At 38.7% G+C, this 26,428-nt stretch overlaps 5 protein-coding genes across 5 annotated transcripts; 2 read left to right on the top strand and 3 right to left on the bottom strand.

The window, feature by feature from the left end:
- Positions 1-1,495: 1,495 nt before the first annotated feature.
- LOC116195180 (uncharacterized protein At2g34160-like) lies at positions 1,496-3,760 on the bottom strand. Its single transcript, XM_031524169.1, has 5 exons — positions 3,546-3,760; positions 2,625-2,673; positions 2,314-2,376; positions 2,146-2,210; positions 1,496-2,039 (listed from the first exon to the last, which is right to left on the bottom strand). The coding sequence occupies exons 1-5, from the start codon at positions 3,666-3,668 to the stop codon at positions 1,908-1,910; spliced, it is 432 nt and encodes a 143-aa protein (XP_031380029.1). The 5' UTR covers positions 3,669-3,760; the 3' UTR covers positions 1,496-1,907.
- A 7,052-nt stretch (positions 3,761-10,812) lies between these two features.
- Positions 10,813-14,783, top strand: LOC116194819 (protein WVD2-like 1). The gene is made up of 9 exons (XM_031523717.1): positions 10,813-10,953; positions 12,063-12,477; positions 12,716-12,795; positions 12,908-13,010; positions 13,283-13,362; positions 13,475-13,577; positions 13,657-13,728; positions 13,846-13,956; positions 14,247-14,783. The coding sequence occupies exons 2-9, from the start codon at positions 12,067-12,069 to the stop codon at positions 14,517-14,519; spliced, it is 1,233 nt and encodes a 410-aa protein (XP_031379577.1). The 5' UTR covers positions 10,813-10,953; positions 12,063-12,066; the 3' UTR covers positions 14,520-14,783.
- Positions 14,784-15,970: 1,187 nt separating this feature from the next.
- LOC116197395 (histone H1-like) lies at positions 15,971-17,227 on the bottom strand. Its single transcript, XM_031527539.1, has 2 exons — positions 16,967-17,227; positions 15,971-16,831 (listed from the first exon to the last, which is right to left on the bottom strand). Exons 1-2 carry the CDS (start codon positions 17,114-17,116, stop codon positions 16,196-16,198), a joined length of 786 nt encoding a protein of 261 aa, XP_031383399.1. The 5' UTR covers positions 17,117-17,227; the 3' UTR covers positions 15,971-16,195.
- A 2,292-nt stretch (positions 17,228-19,519) lies between these two features.
- LOC116197081 lies at positions 19,520-20,568 on the top strand. Its single transcript, XM_031527102.1, has 2 exons — positions 19,520-20,111; positions 20,218-20,568. The coding sequence occupies exons 1-2, from the start codon at positions 19,610-19,612 to the stop codon at positions 20,295-20,297; spliced, it is 582 nt and encodes a 193-aa protein (XP_031382962.1). The 5' UTR covers positions 19,520-19,609; the 3' UTR covers positions 20,298-20,568.
- A 75-nt stretch (positions 20,569-20,643) lies between these two features.
- Positions 20,644-25,249, bottom strand: LOC116197080 (E3 ubiquitin protein ligase DRIP2-like). Its single transcript, XM_031527101.1, has 7 exons — positions 24,815-25,249; positions 23,154-23,253; positions 22,280-22,613; positions 21,570-22,129; positions 21,399-21,449; positions 21,093-21,165; positions 20,644-20,974 (listed from the first exon to the last, which is right to left on the bottom strand). Exons 1-7 carry the CDS (start codon positions 24,927-24,929, stop codon positions 20,801-20,803), a joined length of 1,407 nt encoding a protein of 468 aa, XP_031382961.1. The 5' UTR covers positions 24,930-25,249; the 3' UTR covers positions 20,644-20,800.
- Between the last annotated feature and the right edge of the window lie 1,179 nt (positions 25,250-26,428).

Genomic DNA, 26,428 nt, shown 5'->3' with positions numbered 1-26,428 from the left:
TGCGAAAAACACTAGGCACGGGCCAGGCAGGCCACCCTTCTCCCATCATATGCACAGACGAGAAAAACTGACCTTTAACCGCCCCTTAACACCAAATGTGTATACCCATAATGTTATGCATAGATGTATATATCAACAAGGAAAAGAAAGAACCTTTTATGCAAATTAGCACAAAATGCTTTCGATGATAATTAGTCTCAATTGCTGATGAGTTCATATCACAAGAACTAAGCAACACATGGTCAATCCACTAAGTAACCAAGAAGTAATACAAGTCTACAACTTGAAAATGAGTGAATACAATCCTTACTTGTCAAGAAAGAAAAGAAAGCAGGATAGAATGGGCACAGGGGGAAGGGAGAAAGAATCGAGTAAGAACTCAACTGATGTGAATTGGGAAGAACTCGAGAAATTTCCAAAGTTCAGAAGAATGGAGGGAAAAAGGAAAATTTTGAGAAATATGGCTGAAAAGTTCTTCCATGCTTCCCTTATATAAAGCTAACTGTCAACAACTGTTTGTTACAGTCTTTACAAACTAACCCCCCAAAGTACAAACTTTACATTTCGACCCCAACTCATAGGAGTGAACCCCAAATTATAAACTCGAATGTTCATTTTTCTTTTTGATAAGTTCTATAAAATAATGGTCTACGTTTCAGATGGTTTATGAAAACATCCATCGAATTTTCATGGTTTTCGATGTTTAGGTGTTTGGTTTACAAGGAAAAGGGTCTCAATCTTCTGGAATGGTGAACTCAACCCATTATGTACACTCAATAGCTAATAATTGACTGAAGACGTCGTGAGAGTGGAAAAATAGTTCAATATTTTAATGGCAATTGAATTGGATCATTCTCTCTTTCGATCATCCTTGCTTGAAAATCAGATATGTATGGATGTGAAGAACTAGTTTCACTCCACCTGGTACCCCAGAAGACAGCCATCTACATGAACAAGCACCATTCATATTCAAGCATCTATGTTCTTGAGGTTCTTGACCTGCGTATCGGTTGTCAAAACATTTTTATTCACCATGAAACAAGTTGTAGAGATCTAAATAAGGAAGATTGTTCTTCTCTATGGGGAAAGGCCTATACTCTTGCGGCAGTTCTTGGTTTGATTATGTCCTTGTTCAAGTACAATCACCATGCTATATATCATTATACATACAAATTTTGACATGACACCTAATCTTCAGCATGATTAGTCTGATCATATACTAGGAATCGCAGCCCATGAAGCTGAAGTAAATCGGAACAAGTCGAAAATTTGCATGGCAGTGACTTTATCTCTGCAAATGCATGAAAAAAAATGGGAAAATACGCAGTTGCTCGAGACGAGGATGGCCGAGTAGAATGCTGAAGGAAAAAGGTTTTCATAAATGCTGAAAAGCCTATCTCGGATTCACTCTGCGGAAATTAGTGTTGGATGCTGCTTGGATTGCAACCGGGAAAATGCTGAACAGCAAGAAGAATTAATACTTGACATCCGACAGTTGACAGAAATTTACACCACTGTTCAAGCTATAATTTGCTTCTGTTAAAAAGGACAAAAACTCAAAACCGAGAAATGACGCGGCCACTTGGATATCATGGATAACATTCATTTCAAAGAAAAAAGAAAAAGAATGACTTGAGCAAGGTCGAAAGCTAAAGAATATGAGACCTTCACATTTCCATGTAAGGCACTGAGTTCATTGCCATGTCTCTGTCTCTATACGCTTCATCCTATTCCCTACTCGCTACTACACACCTCTTCTTTGCAAGATGGGGGATCAAAAGCACAAACAAACGAAAAAGCTACCTATCTATACCACAGAATCACTGTACCATAACCGAAAGCATCACAGAAAAGATCAGGAAGTGTGAATACAAGACAACAACAGAGGGGGAGCTGATCGATGCAGTCTAGTTGGCTGATTCTTGTTCTTTCTTCTCATTGTCAACAGCAGCAACCTCAGCTGTATTTGCGGATGCTTTAGTATTGTTTGCCGTCATCAGCATGTCGAATTTCTCAGATTTTGCCAACACAATCTCGATCTATAGATAGGGAAAACCCCGAGAGAAAAGGATTTATATTAGCTCCTGGAAGTATCCTACTTTTGGAATGAGTTTCTCTAACACGGTCAAGAAAGTAAACATTCACCTTAGCCTTCTGAATCATCCGACCCTTGTTCTCGTCTTTCATGCCAACTGAAGATGTCAAAACCTCTGTTCCATTCACATGTAAACGAGTAATCACATTAGTCGATGGATCAAGTTCAATCCCTGAACCAGTAGTCGAGTACATTATAAAGATGTGGTGGGATCTTACTTTTCTCAGTAGCTAAACCATTGTTCTTCAGAATCTCAGCAATTGTAACAACGGTCGTGATTGCTGCAACAGTAATGAAAATTGTTAGCGTGTGCTGAAAGATGAATCTTAGAAGAGGCAAAGGAGATTTATCAGAGCCCGATTAAACGATTGCCACAAAAATCAACTGAAACTCAGATGGCAAATACAAGAACCGAAGTTTGATCCAGAAAATTTGGGCCTATCTGACCAGACTTTCAACTATTCCGTATATTAGCTTTGAACTAAAAGGAATTAATTGTATATCCTTTATCATGCACAGAAACACATACCCATCCCAAGAGCAGAAAGTTCGACCTCTTCATGTTGCTGCATGTACCTCTGCATCACAGCGAGACCGGCAGAAAAAGGTTAGGCCAGATCAAGAGAAAAGATTACGATAGACGATACATAATATTCAAGAAGAGATGAATACATGATCTCTTTAATCCAAATAAGGTCTGCCCCGGTTATTGTTACCATACAAATCCGATATGAACCATTGGCATGAATTCTTAGCAAGTATCAAACCCGTGGTAACTCAACAGAAATATCAAAGATTAGCGTCTGGTCATACATTCAGAAGGCCACAGAATCGTTGATCGAATCCGCAAACAGTAAAACAACATCAAAATCATGGAGAGCAGATCTCTAATTTATCAAGGAAAAAATATCTCAAATTAGAGCTATCTCGAGCACGAAACAAGAGGGTAATTTTGGAAAAACAATACAAGAATCAGGACCGGAATCCAGATCTACAAATCTGAACATGATACGAAGGGAAAAACATGAGGAATGCTATCTAAGTGCAATAACCAAGAAGATAACTCCGGCAAACAATACAAGAATCAGGACAATCGCCTGGAATTCAGATCTACAATCCAAACAACAAACGAGGCGCAAAACATGAGAAATGCCATCTGCGAGCACAAAACAAGAAGATAACTCCGGAAAACAATGCAAGAATCAGGACAATAGCTGGAATGCAGATCAACAATCCGAACAACATATACACGAGGCACAAAACACGAGGAATGCTATCTACGAGCACGAAACAAGAAGATCATTCCGACAAACAATGCAAGAATCCGGACAATCTCTAGAATGCCAATCTACAATCCGAACAACATATTTACGAGGTGCAAAACACAAGGAATCTCTTCCGATCATGACAGAAGGAAAGAATGGAGTGGGAGTAGTATCAGGATGGATACCTTTGCGAGATTGACGTAGAAGAAGAGAGGTTTCTTCGTGTTGGAGACCTGGATCCTGTTCTTCTTCTGGGCAAGAGCGTCTCCTCCTCCCGCCACTGAGACTGGGATTGCCTCGACCGCCATTGAAATGCTCTGTTTCTCTTTCTCTCTCTCTCTCTCTCTCTGGCTCTCTGTGAGAAGAAGAAAACTAAAAAGCTTTGTTTGGGCAAGTGAAAGGGAAAGTAGGCGAAACCGTTAAGGAGGTGAATATAAATATGGCGAGAGGGAAGGAGTGGGAGCCAATGGAAAGGCGCCACGTGGTGACAGTTATGGTCGTTCCCGTCCCGTCGTGGCGGTTCAGTTACCGAAAGCCCAGGGTGGATTTAAAGGGGAGGCCTTGATCTCAGATATTGTGGGGTCCCTGTTTATCTTTATTTTCCTCCTCCGTTTTTTTTTTTCTTTTTCTTTCGATGGAAATAATAATAATAATAATAATTAACTAATATATTATAATTATTATTAGTAGAAGAAGATACGAAGCAAAATTATTCTACTTACCATGATACAAAATTATTATCGCGATGATGTGATATGGTGATGATACAATGAATTGTGAATTATCTACTTATGGTAACATAGAGTTATACCCGCACTACATGCGGAACCATTAAAATAATGTATGGATTTTATTTATTTATTTCGATAATACATGAATGATGAAACTTTTATTCAATCATGGATTTTAAAAATCAATAGGCAGTACTAACTCTGATTAATTTAATATTTTTATTGCAATATAATGAAAAAGATATATTGCTCAAATCCTTAACTGTAAAATAGGATTTGTAACAAAGAAAAGATGAGAGAAGAGAAGGAAGAAATGAGAGAAAAAGTAGGAAAAGTGAGAGGGAGAGAGAAAAAAAAATATTAATGGTTAGTTTAATTAGTAATTTTTATAATTTTAACCTTAAATTAATGGTTCTCATAAATATAAATATAACAAACAATCTGGGGAAGAGAAATTTAGACAAAGAGAATCGGTGTGAATCTGGTATTCGAAAGTTCAATTAGATCCCAACTAATTCGGTTGAACCGGGTCGGCTGAACAAGCTCCGACTTGTTTGAACTAATCCACATTGGTGATTACTTCTTCTTTTTAAAGTAGTACAGAATATATATTCCTTGCTCGACTCTCAATCACCAAGACAACAGCTACAGGCAGCATTGGCAAGTCTTCGCAGGTGCAAAGTGCAAAGCCAATGGCCTCTCTTCTCTGATCTGAAACGAAATCATAGTCAAGTTGAAATTTTTGTGCCGATTCTACATGAAAAGTCTCAATTTTTTTCCATGGCACATCATAAAAAGTTTTTCAATTTTTTTCGATGGTATTGGTCAGCTCATGTTTTACTAGTTTGATCTCTGAAGTTTCTTTCTGCTACGAAAGGATCAGAATCGAAAATGACAAAATCGAGGGCATATAAGCAACCCTCAGCTGAAGTAGATGAACTTCTTGGCGTGCTGAACATAAGGTTGAATCTTCTGCCCCTAAAAAGCGACGTATTGAAATTGAGAAAAAGGGAGAGGTAAGCTGGGGAGTGCCTGGTTGAGCATGTCGCAGTTGTGGCTTAGTATGTTTTACGCCTTGTCAAAAGTGGAAGTAACTTCTGTCTTGCAGTCTGACTACTGTCTCGATATAATCTTTGCACATTCATGTCACTGTGCTAACTTGTTAATGCCATTAGGCTGAAAGACAATTGCAAGACAATCTTGGTCACCATGGACAGAAAAGATGTCTATTTTGGGGACAAATCGAGCGATTCGGGTATTCCCTCAATGAAACTCGTCTTACTTAAGTTTTACTTGTATAATGCGTGGTTCCCTAGAGTTAGAGCTGCTTGTAAGTTTTTTGATCGAAGTACTCAGTGGCTGGCACGACCAAGTTGCGTCCACAATAGGCTATGGCCCTTTTCAATACATATATTACTATGCCTTAGATTGACTATAGACAACTAAATAGTTCTGTAGATTAAGAGACGAATTCTTTTTGTGAGTTGACACTTAACTAATGAGCTTTTCCCTCTCTGACTAAAAATCTTGAAATGCCAGGAGGAAGTCTTTGTGCCAATGGATCAAAGCGAGGGTGCCGATCACTTAGACCAGTTGTGTAGTTTACCTTATGAGGTTCTCGTTCAGATCCTGTCTTTCCTCCAACTCAAGGATGCAGTGAGGACGAGCAATTTATCTAAAAGGTGGGGCACTTGTGGGACTTGGCTCCCGATTTCGATTTCATGGAATGTCACTTCTCCGAGAAGTCAGTCTTCATGGATTTTGAGGGAAGTGCATGCGCTCTTGGCGGCGGGTCTGATTTGAGAACGTTTTCACTCTCATGAGTATTCGGAGCTGTGCCTCGCGTCAAGAAGTTGGTTACTTCAGTCGCAACTTGTGGTGTACAGTACCTAACTCCTTCAATATAATTTTGGAAGGCCTTACATGTTACCTTCATCGTTATTCAAGTGTAGAACCTTAGAAACGCTTCACGTGCAATCTCGTTGCCTCTTCAAGCTCCCCTCTTCAGTTCGTCTTTCAAAGCTCAAGGTCTTGATTCTTTGTGTGGTCATATTTAAGGATAACAACTCAGCGAAGTTGTTTTCCTGTCCGTTGCTCGAAAAGTTAGACATCAGGGACTGCAGTTAGAAGAATCTCCAACGCATACATATTTCTGCCCCCATGCTGAGAGCGCACATCATCACATCGCAATACGTATTAATGGAACGTTAGTCCTTCCACTATTATGGCAGGAACATCGGCCCACATTGCATATCCGGAGATACCACCCTGCTAGTTCATGCCAAGCTTCTGGTACAACTTCATGGAAAAGGTGTGGTAAGGGACAGAGGTTACAGTCTCCTGTTGGCCGTCTCTAACATGAGGGAGTTTACTCTATCCAACCAACTTCTCATGGTATGCTCGCATCGTGCATCTTTCATCCTTAGTTCTCTGCATTTTCAACGCACTTTTCGATGGCAATATTGTTTTAGTTCTGCTAAATATGTCACTGAGGTTCGGTTCCATGCTCCCTCGCTAGGACTTTGCTGAAAGGGATGAGATTCCTCTGTTCAGAGGAACATGGTCAAGTTGAGATTCGGCGGGATAAGCTATTTGACTGTTCAGGGCCTTGGGATGATACTCGAGAGATCTCCACGTCTTCAAAGCCTGTACTTGGCACCGACTAATCAATTCAAGCCGAGTTAAATCACTAAGGGATAAAACTATCTTCAAGCATTGGTTTTTTCTTTTTACAAGACTCGAAACCTGAGAACTTTACTTTGAAAAAACGAACATTAAACCACTTGAATCAACTCACATCGATTCTACTCTATTGTTTACTGTTTAGTACTAGTGTATTGGAGATGAGTACTGGATTTGGTTGGAGATATTGTTTTCGCATAATTTTTTTATTAGAAGTACTGTATATATATGACATTATTAATCAAATGTTTGCTAATGTAAGTATTTATTTATATAATTATTAGTTAGACATGCGGTCTGATCCTTCAAAGTGCCCAGTAAAACTTGTAAACTCGTGAATATCCATATTGTCACTTATCCTAATATTTTATTCATACTTTTCGCATTTCAACCGGACTATGGCAAAGTGTGAACCGATAGAGAATAATTCAAGAAGGGAAAAAAAACAAACAAACAAACAAAACACGTTAAATCAAGTCTCAAGATTAAAATAATATCAATCAAAATGTAATGCAAAAAAAAAAGAATGAATGAATGAATGAGGTAATACGACGAGATGTTTACATTTTGAATTTTGAATTTGTAGCTTGAGAGAAATTAAACTAGAAACTGTGGTTTCGACCCTATAATATGCACTCTTCATTCGTTAATTGTTAAAAAAGAAAAAAGAGAACTCAATTGTGGCTCGCCGGTGGGGATGGTGGTTTGTTGGTGGCACCTGACAAGAAAGCCCGGAGCACTGATCCAAGAAGCAATAATCTTGGTTGTTGTCAATCAAACCCTCTTAATCCGCAAAGAAATCAGCATCCGAGTCATGTAAAACAGACCTATAAGAAGGTGATGAAAGAATAAAATTTCATTTCATATTTATATGAGATTTTGCACGAGAATGTCACGTATCTCAAAAAATTCTTTCTAAGAATCTAGAAAACTTTTAAATTTTCAATTCGATTAATTATATATGCCGACGCACAAATAATATGGACATATAATCAAAATGCGTACATTGAATATGAAAGAAATAAATAACGGCAAATTTCATTGTACTAGAATTGAGCAGTCAACTTAACATGGAACTAAGAGTTATTGTATGGGTTAATCCGAGCAATTGAGAACATCTTCCATTAGTTAAGGGTCATCAAATTGAGCTTTCTCATTTTGCTTTTCAGAGTCTATATATTACTAGTTACGACCCGCATACTTGGAGTTTGTGAGAAAATTAATTAAATTTATTGTTTTCGCAATATTTAGTACTCTAAGGGGTATGAACAATGATATATATCAAGTCAAATACATTATCTTTTATCTTCGCGGAGATCTCCATAATCCCCTATGCATAATATCTTACCTTTAGCTTTTGATCATGGGGATTTCATCATGAAACATTTATTATAATTTTTTAACCGATTCATAAAGAATCCGAACTTTTACTAATGTAAAGAGAATAATACACGAAACCACTTGAAACTTTACATCTTTTATAGTTCTAGTAACCTCACCCAGTATCGTTCTTTCAAGCTTACAGCTCGAGTAACCTCATGTCCCACAGGCCCCCCTATCAAGGACTAACATCTTCCTCATCTCTTGTACTATGCAGCCACGAGGTTGGTTTCTTAATCTACTAATAATCATGCAAGGCATCCATGCATAGAACTATGGATATTTATAGGATATTTTATACTTTGAATTAAACAAAAAAAAATTATACATTAAGAAATATTTTTCATTTATCGAGAAAACCTTTTCATTTTTTGAAAAGTTCTTTAATTATATATCACTCCATATAAATAATGTGGACAATTATTCAAGATACATTGAATCTTAGTTAAAGTACAACGAATGTGCGTAAAATCAAGTAATTAAAGACACGCCATACCGTGAGCTGAGAGCCATCGAATAGAATGATTCGGGCCACTCAGATCGTTTAATCAAGAGATGGGGGTTTTTAAATAGAACTTCCACGATTCCGCCCTTTGGAATTTATATATTATATATAGATATATAGATACATGGTAATACCCTAAAAGATCACCCTGAGCAGTAAGCGGGCGAAGTTGGACTTCTATAATTAGGCGAAGACTACAGTCAAATTATTTCATGACCTAGAAAAACCTATCGACGTGTTAATTCATTCATCATTTGCGTAATATTTGCTTATCATAGCTCAATACAATTTAATATTTGCTTAATATTCAGGCCTTGACCCTCCTTCACACCAAAAAAATATATATATTTAATCTTATCTAGTTAGTAAAGTGTGTATAATTTACAAAATAGGATAATAGAATACCATGATTCTTTCATATTCGATATTAGTGTTGGGATACACTACCGAATTTTATTAATTCCCGTCCGGATCAAACTGTCATATTGATCGGGTCACAAAATGAAAAATGTGCACTATTCTCCCATTTTTTTTCTAGGGGAAATTTTGGGGCAACAGTAAGATTCTCAAAATATTTTCCTATATTCTCTCTCACACTCCTCTCTTTCATTTTCTTCTCTCCCTCTCTCCTTCTACACGTTCTTCCATCCATTTAAACGGTTTCTTGCTTAGTTATTATCATTTATATTTTTTATATATAATGAAGTTTTAATAAAAATTGATAAAAGCTTGTTTGATTTCAAAACAAAATAACTTAATTCTACCCACAACAAAACAAAATAACTCATACAAAGTCAAAAGGTGAGCCCCATTTATACCACTCTTTTTTCCACAACAAAACAAAATAATTCATACAAAGTAAAGGATGGGCCCATACATAACTATTTATACCACTATTTTTCAAAATCAAAATCAGATTTTAAAATCCTACTTTGAAATCAAACGCAGCAAAGACTCTCTCAAATTTACTAAATCGATATTTGATCATGATTTAGAAGTAAATATTTTTACGTTTTGATTATCTTTTTTTATGCCATTCCCGTGGATAGTCCGAGTCATCCTCTAGTCATGAAGTTCATGCATTGTACAGAAAAAAGAAAAAAAAAACGCTACAATATATACATTTATTTAATTATGTAAAATACATAATAAATTCATGTCGACACTATATCATTCTTTATAATTAATTAAAATATAACTAAGAAGACGACATGATACTAATTTTTGTAATTAACACAATTTTTGTAATATTCTTAAGAAGACGACACTATATTAATTTTTACGACATTATTTATTGGTTATATTTTGAATTTTTATAATAAGAAAAATTAAAATTCGAGTCACATTAATTATTTTGATATAGGATGATTATATATATTTATTAAAAAAAAGGAAGTTAAATGCAAAAAATAATAATTAATTAGCTTTACCTTTGTCTAGCAAATTACTAAGTTCAATTAATTATGTGTCTATATTGCGCAGATATACTTCCCTAGATTAATATACTACCTATATTTTTTTCAGTCGAACAAAATATACATACATAGTGACACCCTAGAAATATCACCTTGAGCCGCAAGAAGATGAAATATTTTACCAATTTTTTAGTATAATACGATTGAAGTGCATACGAAGCAACAACTACGTTCAAATTATTTCATGACCTAGAGGAGTCTAGCGAAGTGTTCGTTTATTCTTTACATAATATGGCTTATCCAGCTCAATACAATTTACTTATATATATAATCTTATCTAAGTAGTAAAAGTGTGTTTAATTATTAGTCAGGAGGATAAAATACCAGGGTTCTTTGAAATTCAATATGTATCGGTGTTGGAATACACTATCGAATCTTATTGATTAATCCCGTTCGGATCGAACTATCATATTAATCGGGTCACAAAATGATGGAATGTTCACGATTTTGGCTCTTATTTTTTCTTGGGAAAATTTTGGCTCAACCGCAGCGCCGTCAAATAACGGCGTCGAAAGATTGTCGACTGGACAGAATCGATCAATCAACAGAAATAGTTGTAGAATCAGAAATTGGCCAAAACTAAAAAGGGAAATACTCAGAGAGATATATAGCCTACCGTACAGATACAGAAAAGACAACATTAAGAAAAGGGGGAAAAAAAGAATATAATTTAAAAAATAATAAAAGAAAAAAACGGTTTAGCGTCAGAGGAGGAGGAAGAAATAAATGGGAAAAATTCATACAAATTCATCCCTCTTTCGGGCAAACATGTAGACAGGGAGAGGCTGTTCTGGAGACCTTGTCAGATCGAATCAGAAGGGTAAGCATTGCCCAAATGTATCCTATCTCCTTCTACGTACATTATCCTCCTCTTGGCTTTGGTTTCAATAACGTTCTTGATTTTGAAATCCCATCTCGTTTGGCTGTAAAAAGGAGAAAAAAAAATCCTGCTTCTTGTTTTTTTTTTTTAATTCCATGAGTAATTTTCAGTTATGGGGTCTCATAAAGATATCGTTTTTCGATTAAAAACCTTCCCTTTTCATCTGTTGTGATGAGATGAAGGTAAATGGTGATGGCTACAAGCATGATGATTGTTTTGGTGTTCTTTCCGTGTCTAGAAAAGGATTTTGTCTCCTCCACATTTCACCATTTAATCCAATTGTTTGCATATAAAATGCAATGAATAAATGAACAAACAAACGAATGAATGAATGTACTCACCGTTGGGGTGAAAATGTATCGGTCCTACCATGATTATATATAGCCCATCTGTGGATTGAATGCTCAAGCTAGGGGAAGTGATGCGAATGTCTATTCAGTTTGGTTATGATGCGTTTTATGCGTCCAGAGAAAATGTCTATTCCCAATAAAATGTCGAAGAAAACATATGAAAGATGGAAATTTTGTGGATTCCATCGGTTCATGTATCTGATTCTCATAGGCAGTTGGGAGGACGGATTAATCACAACCACCCATTTCATGAGGGGAAGTTTTGTGATGTGGACTGCAGGATTTCTTGCAATCAAGTTGTCACCGTTTTGTTATATTTAAAGCGGATCATGGAAAGACTGAGCCCGTGAGCTGCCCACAAGTTATGTTTCATGTGTTCTTGAGTGTGGTTTCTGCTTGCTTCTGTTGAATCTCTTACCTTTTACATCTTGGGGTCTTTAATTTTTCCCCCCAATTGAATCAGCTAAGGAAAACTGCAAATTGTTGTTTTTTGTCTTTAATTTTAGTTCCAGGTTGTTAAGAAACATAACTCCTTGTAGGCTGCGAGAATCATTCTAGCAGATAGCTCTGGATCATTCCATCTCCGACAAAAAGTCTGATCTATTTATTGAAAAGCGCAAGAACTCTTGTAGTAGGAGGTTATTTCTCGACTTTGATGATGATTTAGGATTTTTGTTTTTCTGTTTATTTCCCTTGCAGTCTGATGGGAGGGAAACTTGCTGATATGGAGACTAAAAAGAAGCTCAATGGTGTTGCAGTTATTCTAGATGGTGTTTCCTTCGATCAAATAGGCTCCGCTCCCCAAGTTTCCAAAGACTCCAAGAACGCAAACAAACGCCCGACAAGGGAACCGATCATGGAATGCTCAGTTGCAGAGGGTAGTCACGTGGCACAAGAAGTGTTTGGTCAGGACAGCACAAATTACAGTTCTGATTCTGTGTCTCCTGAGAAGAACAGGAAATCAGGAAGTCAGAAATTGAGTGATGGTGAAAAGATCAGCTTGCCTCCAAATAGATTTGGGCAACCTCATCGGACTGTACAACAGCCTTCTTCTTTTGCGAGTGCAAAACTTGGTTCTTCTGACGTTACTCGTAATGTCGGTGGAGAATCTAAGGTAAACACCTTGAATTGTTAATTGTGTCATGGCCGCTAGTAGTTTGACTAACCATGAAATTGTAAAATGCTCCGCATTTATTGTTCGTTGGAATTTGTAGGTTTAGTTTGATTGAGTTTTCAGAAGTTTTTATGTGTTCGCTGGTTCTTCCAATAGCATGAGGCTTATAGCAGATTTCAGTGGAATACCGACTTGTTTAGTTGGACCAAAGTAGGTTTAAATGTCTTTCGATTTACAGCCACCAACACAGAGGAAGCCAATGAAATCAGATGAGATGAAAGAGCAGGAGGAAGATGACATTTTGTCAGTTGCCTCATCGTATCCTCTGAATATAGAGCTAGTTTTAATACTTCAATTCCTCTTCAATATATCAATTTGATTTTATTCAGTAGTGACTACTTGGGGAATTCTCATCCTTAACAATGTATAGTACTTATTCATCTGCACGGTCTGTAAGATCGAGTAGATCCAACACAACTGTCGCTACAGCTCCAACACTCCGATCCAGTGAGCGTGCGGAGAAATGGAAAGAGGTAAGTTTTCGCCCTTAAATGATGTATTTTACTTCGTGGGAGCACTTACACTGTGCCAATTATATCTGAGCAGATAGATTATATCATTGAAATAATATGTTGTATTGAACGTATTGCTTTCGGGTCTCTTGAGTATATCATGGATCGTGTGTCTAAGTTTTATGTTTGGGGCTTTTAAATTTGTCGAAGTTCATCGCAGATTTTGTTAAATATCGATTTATTTAGTTGGACCGGAGGATCTGACATCAAGAATTAATTTTTCACCTTTACAGCTGAACTCACGAAAGAAGCAAATGCAGCCTGGTGAAAAGAAATATCAAGATGACGACGACAATTCATCCGTTGCTTCATCGTATCCTCCAAATCTAAGAATAATGACGGAAATTGTTCTAATATCGGGGATTCCACTTTAATATAACAATATTGCGATAAAGTTTTACCTCTTCATCCTTAACCATGCACAGTGCGACTGCATCTCCACGGTCTTTCAGGTCGGTTAGATCCTACGTAACTGTTGCCAATGCTCCTACATTCCGGTCCAGTGAGCGGGCAGAGAAACGGAGGGAGGTACTAATTATCTAGCATTAAAGCAGTAACCCTAAAATATTGTGCCGAACTTCTTACATTCTGCTTTCTGCCCTGATAGTTTTACTCAAAATTGGAAGAGAAGCAGCAAGCTCTGGAGGCAGAGAGAAGCCAATATGAAGCAAGAAAAAGGGTACAGCATCTTTTTCTTCCTTCATGTTTCGAATCCTGGGTGCTTAAGTTGCATCCATGCAACATCAGTTGCAGGGTTTTTTTACGGAGAATCTGAAATATGGAAATTTGTTTGAAGGAAGAGGAAGAAGCAGCTATTAAGGAGCTGAGGAAGAGCCTGGTGTATAAGGCAAACCCAATGCCGAGCTTCATCTACGAGAGGCCCCCACCAAAGTTCGAGCTTAAAAAGGTATTTTTCTCTGCCCATCGAGAACTGTTTCTCAGCCTAAGCGCCGTAGTTTTCGCATGCAGAAGGTCTGAGCTTTCTTTAGTACTTCAATGTAGAGTGCTCTGCCAATGTTTACTTAAAACCATAGTATTGCTCTTTCCAACTTCGAAGCTCGAAGCAGTGGGGAAGGAGTAGAAGATAGGCCAAGTTCTTAAACTTCCATTAGCACTGATGTTTTGTGTGAGCATTTAGTTTCCATGGAATGCACTTTGATTAATACACTATCAATCGTAACTCCTGTGGCATTGTAGCCGCCGCTAACTCGGCCCAAATCACCAAAGCTCACCCGGAGAAGGAGCTCTGGCGACCCACTCAACTCGTCTCAGGAAGATAGAAGAAACTTGACTCGCGTTCAACGCCAAAACATTGGCTGCAGCAATCACAAGGAAAGTCAGATGCAGTCTCCCAACTCCAAAACTTCCACAGCTGCAACAGCCATTAACGGACCGAAGCAGAAGGAGCAACCGACGAAAGCCACAGTTTCTCGTCAGATTACTACTGATCACCAGGTCGCAGTTCAATAGTCAGGCTAATGCTGATCACCAGGTCGCGGTTCAATAGTGAGACACCGAAACATTTTTCTCGTTATGTTATACAAGGAAGGGAAAATTATGATCTTCTTTACCACTTGCTTAGCAAAATGGTCTTTCTAAGTTTCCATGGCTGTTCGATGATCGGATTGTTGTTGTCGGGAAACAGTGACTGCCTCTTTCTGAGAGAGTGATTGGTGTATATGTTTGTACCCGTACTCTATTGTGCTATATACAATATAGAAAAGATTTGAAACATTCATTTTTTTCCTTTAGGACGATGTAGTCTTCTTCCTTAACTTCCCCGAAAATGCTTCACGTCGTAACTAACAATTGGAGTTCAAAAAAACCGACAGGCCCACTTTTACATTCTCGTATCCGACAATTCTATTATCTTTCCTGAACATCCTCCTCAAAGGACATCAAGAATTGCACCGGACATCATCCTATGGTTCCATCCATCGCAAAATCGCATCTTTAATCGCATCGACAACCCTAAGGGTGAATCGGACAAAACCCAGATTGGATATCGATGTAGAAAACCCCGAATTGAACAAACCCGGATTGAACAAGCCCTGAATTTCCCAATTGTACAACTACAAAAGTGCGGAAATTACACAAACCAAAATGGCAGTTAGATAAGAGTATTTTCTTTAATAAAACCATTTGTCATGTACACTGTGGGTTGAGGTGAGAGTATTTTCTTTTGGCATGACCCATGGCTATCGGACATCCCTCTCTCAGATTATTGTTCTAGGGGACTTTTATGCTTCCCAACTATTGAAAAAAACTCGAAGGTAAATTATGTTATAAAGTTTAGTGGTTGGGAGTGGGCTCGAACATCCGACGTCCAAGCCGAGGAATTGAAGTCACAAATGTCCGCTCTTCAGTTGATACAGCAAGATAGTATTGTTGAGACTAAATCTTGATTCAGAATACTATCTAAATTTATACAAAAATTATTCACGTTAACATCAGAATATTAAATCTAGATTCAAAAATTTGTCTGTGTTGTCTTCCCTTGTTAGGAGTTTTATAGTGCGTTTTATTTTAAAATTAAATTTTAATTTTAATTAAATTATAATAGTTATGTTATTGAACTATGAAAAATAATAAATAATTGAGAAAAAATAATTATTAAATTATTGAATTGTGAAAAAATAATTAATAATTATGATAATTTAATATTAAAAATTAAATTAAATCATTAAACAAATTTTAAAAATAATTATATTATTGATATTTATTATGCAATAAATAAACTTACAAGTTAAAATTTTAAAACCATAACCCACAATCAATGTTAAATTTCCTTGTTAATGTAAATAATTTTTCTAATGATTCTTTTTGGATAAATGTAATAGAATTCGTCACTTATTAAAAAGAATGAAGAAAAAAAAGATGGCAGTTAGATAACGGAGAGAACTTTGCAGCAAACAGAGATATAGTGAGAAGGAGAGTAGTGTTATAGCACAGGGGAAATCTGAAATTCGTCCGACAATGGACCGACGATGATGATGATGATGATTAACGCCAAACCCTAAATCTGTATCATGAAAATTCTCTAAATTCTGCTCAATCCTGAACCAAACTCTTCCTCCATACTACGAATTTACACGAAAAAAGGAAAAGAGAGAAACCTAAAGCCAACACAGACAAATTTCTATCCCTCACTTCTTTCTTAGCGCTTTCCTAGTAGGTGTTGTCGCCTTGGCCCTGGTGGGCCTCTTCGCCGGGGCCTTCTTCGGCTTGGCTGCCTTCTTTGCCGGAGACGCCTTGGCGGACGTTTTAGCTGACTTGGCTGGTGGCTTCGCCTTTGGCTTCTCGGCAGCTTTTCTCTTCGCAGCAGGTGCAGCCGCCTTAGGCTTGGCAGCCGGTTTCGGCTTAGCTGCAGCCTTTGCCTTCGGCTTTGCAGCTGGCTTCGGCTTGGCAGCTACCTTGGCTTTCGGCTTTGCAGCTGCTTTAGGCTTTGCTGCGGCCTTGGCTTTTGGTTTTGCAGCTGCCTTAGGCTTGGCCGCTGCAACCTTGCCCTTTGGCTTGGCAGCTGCTTTGGGCTTTGCTACTGTCTTCGCCTTGGACGGAGCTGGTTTCTTCGTGGGAGAAGCAGCCGCCTTCGCAGGTGGGAGCTTGTACGAGTTCTTCACCTTCACAAGCTTGCCCGAGGCAACGAGGCGCTTCAAATGATGCAAGAGAAGCTTCCGGAAGTTGGCCGGCAGCTGCTTGTGCTTCTCCTCGATGAACTTCTGAATCGCATACTGGCTCGATCCTGTCTTCTCCTTCAGGGTCAAGATCGCATCACTGATCATCTGTACAGAAACAGGCGAATCGCAGCTGAATTAGATCAAATGAAACAAGAATTGCGCCCCAAACATTGGAATCCATCGCAAAGAGACAAAATTGAAGCTGAACGGATAGGTATTAGGTTAAATTCTGATATCTACCTCGAGGAACGGAGGGTGAGTTGACGGAGATCTCTTCCGAGGGGCCGCAGCCTTCTTAGGCTTCGACTCATCGGCTTTCACGTCGTTGGACTCCGGCACGACTTCCTCAGGGCTATCGGACGGGACTAGCGCTTCGGCGGCGGTGGCCATGGCTGGAAACTATGAGAGATTCTATGATTCTTCAGAGGAATGCCGTAGAGAGAGAGAGAGAGAGAGCATAGAGATGAGTGTGTCTTCGGTTAAGAGAGACACAGAGAGAGAGAGATTTAAATAGTGAGAGAGAGAAGACAACGGAGAGCTCTGATTGGTGGAAATGAGGGTCACGGGGATTCAGACAATGGCTCGAAATTTTAAATAGTGGCCGCTGGATGTGCCGTTTATCAACGGCTGGTGATGGGCCTCTAAAGTATGGATGAAGGAAGATTTTGATTTAGGGCTGTGGACTCATGAGGTGGGTGTGTTTTTCACCTCAATTGTAATGCCCCTAACTTTGGATGAGACCAGTGTTTTGTTGGGAGATTTTGATGATGATGTAGTGTGGGAAGTAAGGTTTCCAATGAACGTCTTCTCAGGACATTCGGCTTAACAGACGGGGGTAAACTTGCATTCGAAATCGAGTTGGTCAGGAGAAGGTCAATTGAGCGTTTCCCGCATATTTGATCCAATTTAAGATGATTCGATTCCAAGAAATGCGGGATTCGGCGATCATTTCAGGTAGTAGTGTTGCAGTAGATCCCATCAGGTGAAAGAACCGGAAATTTCGACCGTGAATGGGCAATCAAATAGTGATCCGACTACGGGCAAAGATGAACATTTTCATTCATCCTCGTCGATTACATTAATACGGATGAGATGTACATGGATTGGATTCGGATTCCTGTTAAGGAATGACATTTTAACACGAATTGTGAATCTTCAGTCGAGAATAACTTCAGTTAAACTCTATGATAGCTCGGATCTGAAGAGGGAAATCAGCACTAAAGAAACACGTGGTCTCATTCACTTATGCATGCATCTTTCCATGTACTTGTTGGCCTCTCAAGGATTTGCTTATCGACGATTAACACAAACAACACTAAAACAATCATGAAAGAAACGATTGTCGATCATCTAAAATATGCACAACCGCACTAACATTGATGAATCAAAGAAGACATGTCCTTTATTGTAAAGTTTCCATATAATTACATAATGAGAAAGGTGCAAGTCCTATCTAATGAAGCTCAATAGTATGAGTCCAACCATAGTACCTTTATGAATTATCTTCCTAAGCTCGTACTTTTCTTCAAACTTCGGATAAGTTGTATAGTACGATGAACCGAAATTGAAACTTATGGAATCTCATGATTCGAATATACTTTTTCCTCTCTTCGGTTATTTGATCATACCCACCCCGAGATTTACTTTTCATTACTAACGACTCCGTGCTTAGCCTAGACTTCAACACCATCACTTTTAGATCTCACTAATGGCCATTTCCCCTTCCTATTCTTCCTAGTCGGATTCATGTAAACAGTTCAAGGCATGTATACACTGTGCTATGAGTAGACAAAGGAAGGTAACCGCGTGAGCATGTATTTTGAGCCTTCAATATATATTCGCATTCAATTACCCTGCAACAATAACTATGTCCATATGATCCCGGGCAGCATATGGAATTCCAAGCCTATATGAATCTCATTAAAAGTAGCAAAACCATAATATTAGATAACAAAAATCAAGAGGCAATTCTTGAGAGACCTAACCTATGCATACATGTGAATTATATGGATAACAACAGCAACAGCATAATATTACCATCAACATCACTTCTTACAGAACAACTATTTCCCCAACCGGAATCTGCTAATGGTTCCGTTACCATGTTCGGCTCAAACTAATTCCATGAACTGAAAACCAATTAACTTAAAACTGTTAATCTAGTAATATGTGGTAATTAATCAACTTCCATCTCCTAGAGTCAACATGATATAATAAATGCATAGCTCTGTAAGTTAATTGTATGATACATAGACGTATGCGCACAAGTCTATATATATACGCGTTCTTTCTCTGTACTCCTTGTTTGTTCATTAAGTCGATCAACGAGCGATCATTTGGAACGGATTAACTTTTACATGCGATTGGTTGGGCATACCGGAATACGGGGTTAATCTTTTTTCTTATTTCCCCTCAATTTCCCCATATAGATATACACTAATATGTATAAGATGGAGAAGCCTAAAAAATGAACGTGAGGTCCCAAAAATGGGCAGTAATGTCCACCAAAGATTAGATAGATAGAAGAAGCTGGCGGAGGAGAGCTTCTGCCGCCTCCCATGGTCTCAGCTCGGCCACTAATTTCCCTTCTCTACAAGCCAATTTGGCCTTCTTCCCTACCCGCTAATTAACAACTCCCTCTCATACTTAAATCAGCAACTTGCCACAGAGATTGCTTCAACCCCTGGGGCAAGATTGATCGTGGCAGGGGGAATTCCGTCTCTGCCACGGCCCGTAAACTGAACACGAATAGCTTCCGATCGGGATTCATTTTTCTTTCTAATTATTTAGAAGTGCATCGAGGAAAGAATAGCGTGCAACGCAATCTCTCATCAGCTAGTGAACATATCGAAGTTGCCTGCAGGAAGAACAAGCGGTGTATATATGTGCATTGGATTGACGTCGAAACTGCCTGCCCCGAACTCTCCGTGCTACGATGGCTCAGAGAATGAGGAGGTGCCCGCGGTGGTGTGCCCACACAGGAACAGACAATTGTCCAGGCAGATGTCCATGTCGGAGACGCCGCGTGATGCCATATGGGAGAGGCGTAGACGGCAGCAGGTCCTTCGGAAGGAACACAGGAGGAAAAGCACTACCGGTGACAATAGCTCGGACAGTGACATCACAGACGAGGATCTGAGCGAGCTTAAGGCGTGCATTGAGCTGGGGTTCGGGTTTAAGGAAGAGAAGGGGCAAGAACTCTGCAACACCTTGCCGGCATTGGATCTATACTTCGCCGTGAACCGGCAATTATCTTCAAGTCCTAGGTCAACCCTCCAAGGCCACATGAGCCCGTGGTCATCCCCGTCCCTGTCCCCTAGCAACCTACCATCACCCTCCGGTAGCACCACAAGCGAACCCGAGACATGGAAGATATGTAGCCCCGGTAAGAATCTAACTACTCGTATCAATCATTTCGAATATAAACGTGAAATTAAAGTTATTATCAAATGCGCAGAGTCTCACACATGATTAAAATGTCTTATTTACAGGGGAAGATCCTCAGCAAGTGAAGATCAAGTTGAGGCACTGGGCTCAAGCTGTCGCCTGCTCCCTGATGCAATCTTACTAATAAAAATAATGTGGCTTTCTCGTATAATAAAAACTGAAAGAAACCGAAAGGTATCAGTTGCAGTGTACAGAAACAAAATAAGGATGAGAAAATTTTTACCTATATGTATTTTATATTTGAACACAACTATGATCAACAACAACCAGTACAACCTGCCTCGCCAAAGAATTCGGACGCATTATTTAATGAGATGGTAACGTCTTAACATATTTCTTTTGCATATTACTATAAACCGAAAGCGCCAAATATATAATGTAATGGGGACTTAGAATTCAAAGAATATATTCCATTCGAAGAATTTATAGTTTTCTTAGCGCTTCATAATAACTTTCGAATATAAAAGAGAGATTAAAAAGAACAGCACCCTTTATGATTATAAATGGGATGGGAATACATGAGAAGAGCAGAGATGACCAAGAAACAATACAGCTCTATAAGATCTTGTTTCTTTTGTATACATATCATTATGGGAATAAAGGAAAATTGAGGATGATATCTGTCTCTCAAGGCCGTTGGACTTTGCGGCAGTACGACAAGACCATAACGAAATCCTTAGCCGATGTACCAACAGAGGCAGTCAATCTTTTCGAGGTCGCTGCTGTCCGGAACCAGAGGTCTACGAGATGATGCAGCTGCAGAGTCGGTTCCATCGGTTGACCCCGGCATAGAATCTCCACCTAATATCAATGGATAAAGATTGAATAAATACCCCTCTTATATAAGAAATAATCAAGTACCAAGATGTAATCTTAACCCCCGCACGGGTCCTGATAGAAAAAGTCGAAGCAAACATACCTCGGATTCATCGGTAAGATGGAGCTTGTTGACAATGTACTTCTGGATGATCGAGACAGGAATGTTACCATCCCTGTTTATGGAACACGAGTCGTGAGAAATCAACAGTAGTATTTGGCATTTGCTCACACGATTGCAAAATTAGATAGATACTAAAAGTTCTTCAAGAAAAGCTATTTAGCAATCGAATTCAGATGCATCCTGTGACCTCGATATCCTTGATTTTACCAGGGGAGGTACCTCATTAAATTGACAAGCAGAAGAAGGAGCAGAAAAAATAGCTTTTTACAGAGACAAAGAACTTACTTGATCATCAAGTAACGTGCAGATATCTGCGGCAATGAGACCTCTCCTTTCCTAGAATCCACATGTTTTGACATCATCAGCAAAAGAATTCAAGAAACAAAATGATGACATTCTGTAACCTTTCATATTTAAGAAAAAGGTAAGCAACTATTATCAGTCTCTGCGACTCACTGGTCCTCGGAAGCAACCAACGAGAACCAAACCGGATGATTCCTTCTGTTACGTTTGCCCGCTGAAGCATCGAGAAGAAGCTGAGCTGAGGGGCCCACCGTCTCAGATGCAGAGGCCTTCTTCACACCCACTCCTCTTGCACGTTTGCGTTTTACTATCCCGGAACCTGCCAATGAAGAAGTTCCATTCTTGTCCTCCAGAAGCTTCATTTTAAGTCCAAGGTCCTTAATTTTAGCTTTTGGCATCGAAAGGCTGCCTTCTGGAGTATTAGGCACTTCTGATTTGGTTTTACTTTCAGGATTATGTGTGGGGCCACTGGCCTGTTCCATCTTGGAGAGAGAAATGGCTTGCAGGTTCAGCTTAGAAGATTTGGTTCCATTAGCGGATTCGGCAAGATGAGGGTGCGATGAGCTTTGTTTCGATGATTTGGTTCTGTTAGCGGCTTCAACCAGGCAATTAAGTGGGGTCCACAGATCAAATTTTCCATCCTTCGAATCAGTGCCATTTTCCCTGTCTACAGAAAGCTTTCGCTCATTTGAAGGCTCATCAGGGGAGGACTCCTGCAACAAGCAACTCTAGATCAAGAAAACTGTTTTTTTTTTTTTTCCTTGAAGAAACTTCTAAAAAATATCAATTCCAATAGTATATTTTTCAAAATATTCCTCGAGTCTTTAATTCAGATGAGACAACTGGCCCAAAGATTCTCTTACCTGCCGTTTATTGAGCTTATTAGGTGAATCCTGCGAGCTCGATCCTACTGCTGCATCTTCTGCAGAAGAATCTTCCTTCTTTTTATTATTCGGTTCTTCGAAGACGAAAGTTGAATTTCGTGAGGTGGCGGCTCTTCTGCCAAAGGCCTTTGTTCTTCTTCCTGTTGGTCCTGTCTGCATCGAGACCTTAGGAGCGCTTACCACCAAAGACGAGAGCAACCTCTCCTTCTTCTTCGGCTGTGGTGGGGCCGGGGCAAACACTTCCGGGGCATTTATTTTTCTTCTTTTGAGGGGAAAAATCTTAGCTCTAATGTCTTGCAAATTGTGGTCGGGCCTTGAAGTTGTCAAAGGAAGCGCACGAGGTTTAGCTAAAGTTAATGAGTACGAAGTGAAATCACATTTTAAGATTGGCCAAAAGAAATTGCTTTTATGGTAGAACTGCACAAAAATAGATGAGCAGTTATTAAACAATAAAATAGCATTGTCATCAAGAATACAAAAGTTGGCCCTTTTCTGTTCAACAGACCCTAAAACTCTTCCCGCTGTCCTATCAGATTCACGTCAAAACCCAATGGAAATAAGACAAACATATTGTATTAGATTTGCATCTCACAATAATCTCGGAATGCGAAATCCAAAATGAAAGGGGAAAACAAAATAACAAAAAAAAATGAAAAAAATCTTCAGAACCAATAGATCCTTAAGTCTTCACAAACTATATTGCTAAGAACATGATTAAGGTAATTCAAAATTTTTTAGATAGGCCTAACATTATTGCATGCCAAAAGTTCCACGCACATTCTATCAAGCATCCAATAATTTATTTAGCAAGAATTCCTCTAAACATCCACAAGAACAAAAAAAAGAAACCAACCTTAGTTTCTCCACCGGGAGACATCCGAGATCGATATTGCACTCTGGACAGCAATCTACCTCCTCATCAGACAGCTTCTCGTATATGCATTTCCTACAAACTGTTCCAAAATGTTCGAAATTTTTAGCTCCACAATAATCATCAAGAGAATACTGAAATGTTTCTGGTAAAGCTATTGGATCAATCAATTGGACTCGAAATATATTCTCCATTCATATGTTTCTAGATCAAATATTCAAATCTTATCTCAGGAGAAACATGTGTAACTACTTAAGCTTAGATTTCGGACTACGAAACAATCCAAACCATCTCAACCACGACAATTTTTCAATTATCAAGGCAAACGTAGATCTTGTTTGAAACTTTTTATTGCCCTATCATTGCATTGCTACTGTATGAAGTTTTTCTATAGCGCAGAATGCAACGAATGAACAAAAAGACCGCCTTTTCTTTATAAATACCTCATAATATGGCCAATGATCCTTGATTAAACATATGAAACATACTATGCAGATGATGACTTCAATAAATTCACCAAAATGACCAGATGTCTTGGAATAGGAGTGCTCAAGAGAGAAACACATGCCCCATGTGTCTGTGGTTTTAGTTACCCAGCACTAATTGACCAAAGAGTACATCACAAAACAAACCAATTTCAAATATAATTCGTCATGAAATCAACAGAATGATATAAATACATCCATCTGATCACAGACGACAAGAGAAGTGGAGATAACCAAATCTATAAAGTAGGAAGAACATAAAACACAAAACCTGTAGGATCAACATAGAAGGAACAGAGAAGCTTTGCTGTCTCAGGAAAGAAGTGGAGAGATGTCCACAGTAAATGCACAAACCACAGGTTGTGTCAATCGCATTCAATCGCCAAGCTTTTTAACAAAATTACATAATGTCCCCTTAATTTTAAGTAATTTTTCATGCAACTCCCCTCATATAATTACAAAATCACCTCTTCCTTCATCCCATTCTGATTATGCCACTAGAGTCTAGTATCAATTCATGCCCCATAGAAGAAACCGCCACCACTGTGCATCCAAAGCAAAAAAATATATGAACTTTATCCAAGTAATAGCCTGCCATGGAAATAACATCAAACACGTGCAGTTCGGTGTTGCATAGGCATAGAAATCTCATACATCTGTATCGGGGTGGACTCTCAACAGTCCATGTGACTGCATGGAACTATCACCCCATAATTTATGTTTCTTTTACTACGTAAATTATATTGAATATTTTATCGAATTGTTACATTAGGGAGTGGTAGCTATGGAACTCTTTGCTTCAACGTAAATTGAGCACACGACAAAATGCATAGCAAACACAGCCCCACATAGGATACACGCACAAATCAAGAAGCCATCCAATTACGATGCAGCGTGCACCGGAGAAATCAAGAAACCGGCAAGAGAGACACGGTCCCGCAAAAGGGAGAATTTTGAGAGGCGCCCCAGCACAGAACCAGCAGAGCAAGAGAAGACCCAGATCGCAAAGAACAAGAAACGACGTGTCCCACGATCGAAGGGAGCAAAATCGAAACAGAACAGACTTGAGCTAACATTAATCAACAGAATAGAAGCTTGAGCTGGAAGGGGAACCAAGACCGACGACGAGGAATGTGAGAACGTGAACAGTTGACTCACATGTGTGGAGGCAGAGAGAGATGGTGGTGGCTTCCTTGAGGAGCTTCTTGCAGATTGGGCATTTCATGCATGCCTCTATCTTCTCTCTCTTCACTTTCACAGCTTGACCCCCCATACCCTTTGTCTCTCTCTCTCTCTCTCTCTCTCTCTATGCCGCAGCGAGAATCCTCGTTTTATTTATCTATATCCGCACTGCATGAACGGCAACGCCTGAATCAGCAATGGACGAGATGGAGCCAGCCGGCGATTAATTGGGGGCAGAGGAACGGATTCTTGCGGGAAAGCTCGGAGCTTTCTCGTGGTTTTCTCGTGGGGTTGCGGATCTGACGAGACGTGAAGGAGGGAAGGAGGGAATTCGGGAAGATGGGGTTTGAGGAGGTGTCGAAGATTTTACGTATGGAAGAAGGGGGGGGGGGGTTTAGAGAGAGAGAGAGAGAGAGAGAGAGGGAGGGAGAGGGATCTGCAGTTTCGTGTTTCTACGAACGATGAGAGAGAAGCAAGAGAGAGAACAAGGGGAAAAGAAAAAAGAAACCGGTTTGCAATGTTTTCTGTTTTCCGTTTTTCGTTTTTTACTTTTTCCATTTTATATTTCTTAAATTTTTGGTTCCGTGCGCGTGCGTCAAAGAAATGGGACCGAACAAGGGAGGAGACATGCTTCCGACTCTCATCAGTTTCACTTCGAGAATTCCTCCTTTTTTACCATTTCTATATTCTAAATTTTATTTATTTCTTACAATTTCTTCATTTATTTTGTTTTCAGAAATTGGGTGGAATTTTTCTTTTTTTAAAATTTTTTTAGGTAAATAGAGGGGCAAAAGCCCAAATAGAAAATTAAAGCATACATAAGTGATGTATAAAGATTCCAATGCTGTTGCTTAACATAATGATTTACCTAGTTACACATTCTTCTTCTTTTTTGCTGAATAATTACGCCTTCTTATTTCCTCATGTATGAGGATAATAATAATTTTTTTCGTTAAAGTTTTTATGGAATACTTTTTTTTCATTTTAATAAATTTTTTTTAACTAATTTTATATATGCATTACTAATAGACATAGTCACCTCATGTTTTTGGAATGTACAAAAAACATCATTTGAAAGGCAAGGAAAAGCAAAGAGGAGCAGTGTGAGAAGCATGAACACCGATAAGAGCCACTCAAGATGATAACAAACGAGGGACCAAACGCATTCTACCATTAATGGTTGAACGCGCCAAATGCACTTAGGGCTTCGTATAATATTCACAGTTGCTTGTTTAGGTGAATTACTATCTACATACATGTCATGCCATTGATCACTGGAATGGAGAAGTGCAACTTATATGCAAGTTACCTCTGTACATTGATGACATAGATCAAAATAACAAAGAATGTAAGAAAAACATATGATATTTCGAATTCGAAATGATAAATTTACCTTCTTATATAAATAAGAAAACTCAATATTTTAATTTTTTTTCCTAAGGAAAAATAGTATTAGAAAGCAAGTGTTCGATTTCAATATACTTCATATAGTTTGATCTGATCGCACTCTCAAAATACTCTCAAAATACTCCCTCTAGTTTCACTTTTTCTCAAAATGCTCTTGAAAAATAGCCAAACCATTTCAATTCA

The sequence above is a fragment of the Punica granatum genome, chromosome 2 (genome assembly GCF_007655135.1).
Source record: "Punica granatum isolate Tunisia-2019 chromosome 2, ASM765513v2, whole genome shotgun sequence".
Classification (NCBI taxonomy): Eukaryota; Viridiplantae; Streptophyta; class Magnoliopsida; order Myrtales; family Lythraceae; genus Punica; species Punica granatum.
Note: the sequence above shows the minus strand (reverse complement) of the source record. Positions and strands in the feature narration are given on the sequence as shown.

What these genes read in the sequence shown, in the direction of transcription:
- LOC116195180 (XM_031524169.1), bottom strand. Translation starts at nt 3,668, where the DNA reads ATGGCGGTCGAGGCAATCCCAGTCTCAGTGGCGGGAGGAGGAGACGCT. An exon ending in ACTTTCTGCTCTTGGGATGG is followed by an intron (nt 2,377 to 2,624) that starts GTATGTGTTTCT and finishes TTACTGTTGCAG; the next exon opens with CAATCACGACCGTTGTTACA. An exon ending in GGATGATTCAGAAGGCTAAG is followed by an intron (nt 2,040 to 2,145) that starts GTGAATGTTTAC and finishes CCCTATCTATAG; the next exon opens with ATCGAGATTGTGTTGGCAAA.
- LOC116194819 (XM_031523717.1), top strand. Translation starts at nt 12,067, where the DNA reads ATGGGAGGGAAACTTGCTGATATGGAGACTAAAAAGAAGCTCAATGGT. An exon ending in GTGCGGAGAAATGGAAAGAG is followed by an intron (nt 13,011 to 13,282) that starts GTAAGTTTTCGC and finishes TCACCTTTACAG; the next exon opens with CTGAACTCACGAAAGAAGCA. An exon ending in CAAAGTTCGAGCTTAAAAAG is followed by an intron (nt 13,957 to 14,246) that starts GTATTTTTCTCT and finishes GTGGCATTGTAG; the next exon opens with CCGCCGCTAACTCGGCCCAA.
- LOC116197395 (XM_031527539.1), bottom strand. Translation starts at nt 17,116, where the DNA reads ATGGCCACCGCCGCCGAAGCGCTAGTCCCGTCCGATAGCCCTGAGGAA. An exon ending in CTCACCCTCCGTTCCTCGAG is followed by an intron (nt 16,832 to 16,966) that starts GTAGATATCAGA and finishes GTTTCTGTACAG; the next exon opens with ATGATCAGTGATGCGATCTT.
- LOC116197081 (XM_031527102.1), top strand. Translation starts at nt 19,610, where the DNA reads ATGTGCATTGGATTGACGTCGAAACTGCCTGCCCCGAACTCTCCGTGC. An exon ending in ATGGAAGATATGTAGCCCCG is followed by an intron (nt 20,112 to 20,217) that starts GTAAGAATCTAA and finishes TCTTATTTACAG; the next exon opens with GGGAAGATCCTCAGCAAGTG.
- LOC116197080 (XM_031527101.1), bottom strand. Translation starts at nt 24,929, where the DNA reads ATGGGGGGTCAAGCTGTGAAAGTGAAGAGAGAGAAGATAGAGGCATGC. An exon ending in TTGGTTGCTTCCGAGGACCA is followed by an intron (nt 21,450 to 21,569) that starts GTGAGTCGCAGA and finishes TGTGGATTCTAG; the next exon opens with GAAAGGAGAGGTCTCATTGC. An exon ending in ATCTTACCGATGAATCCGAG is followed by an intron (nt 20,975 to 21,092) that starts GTATGTTTGCTT and finishes CATTGATATTAG; the next exon opens with GTGGAGATTCTATGCCGGGG.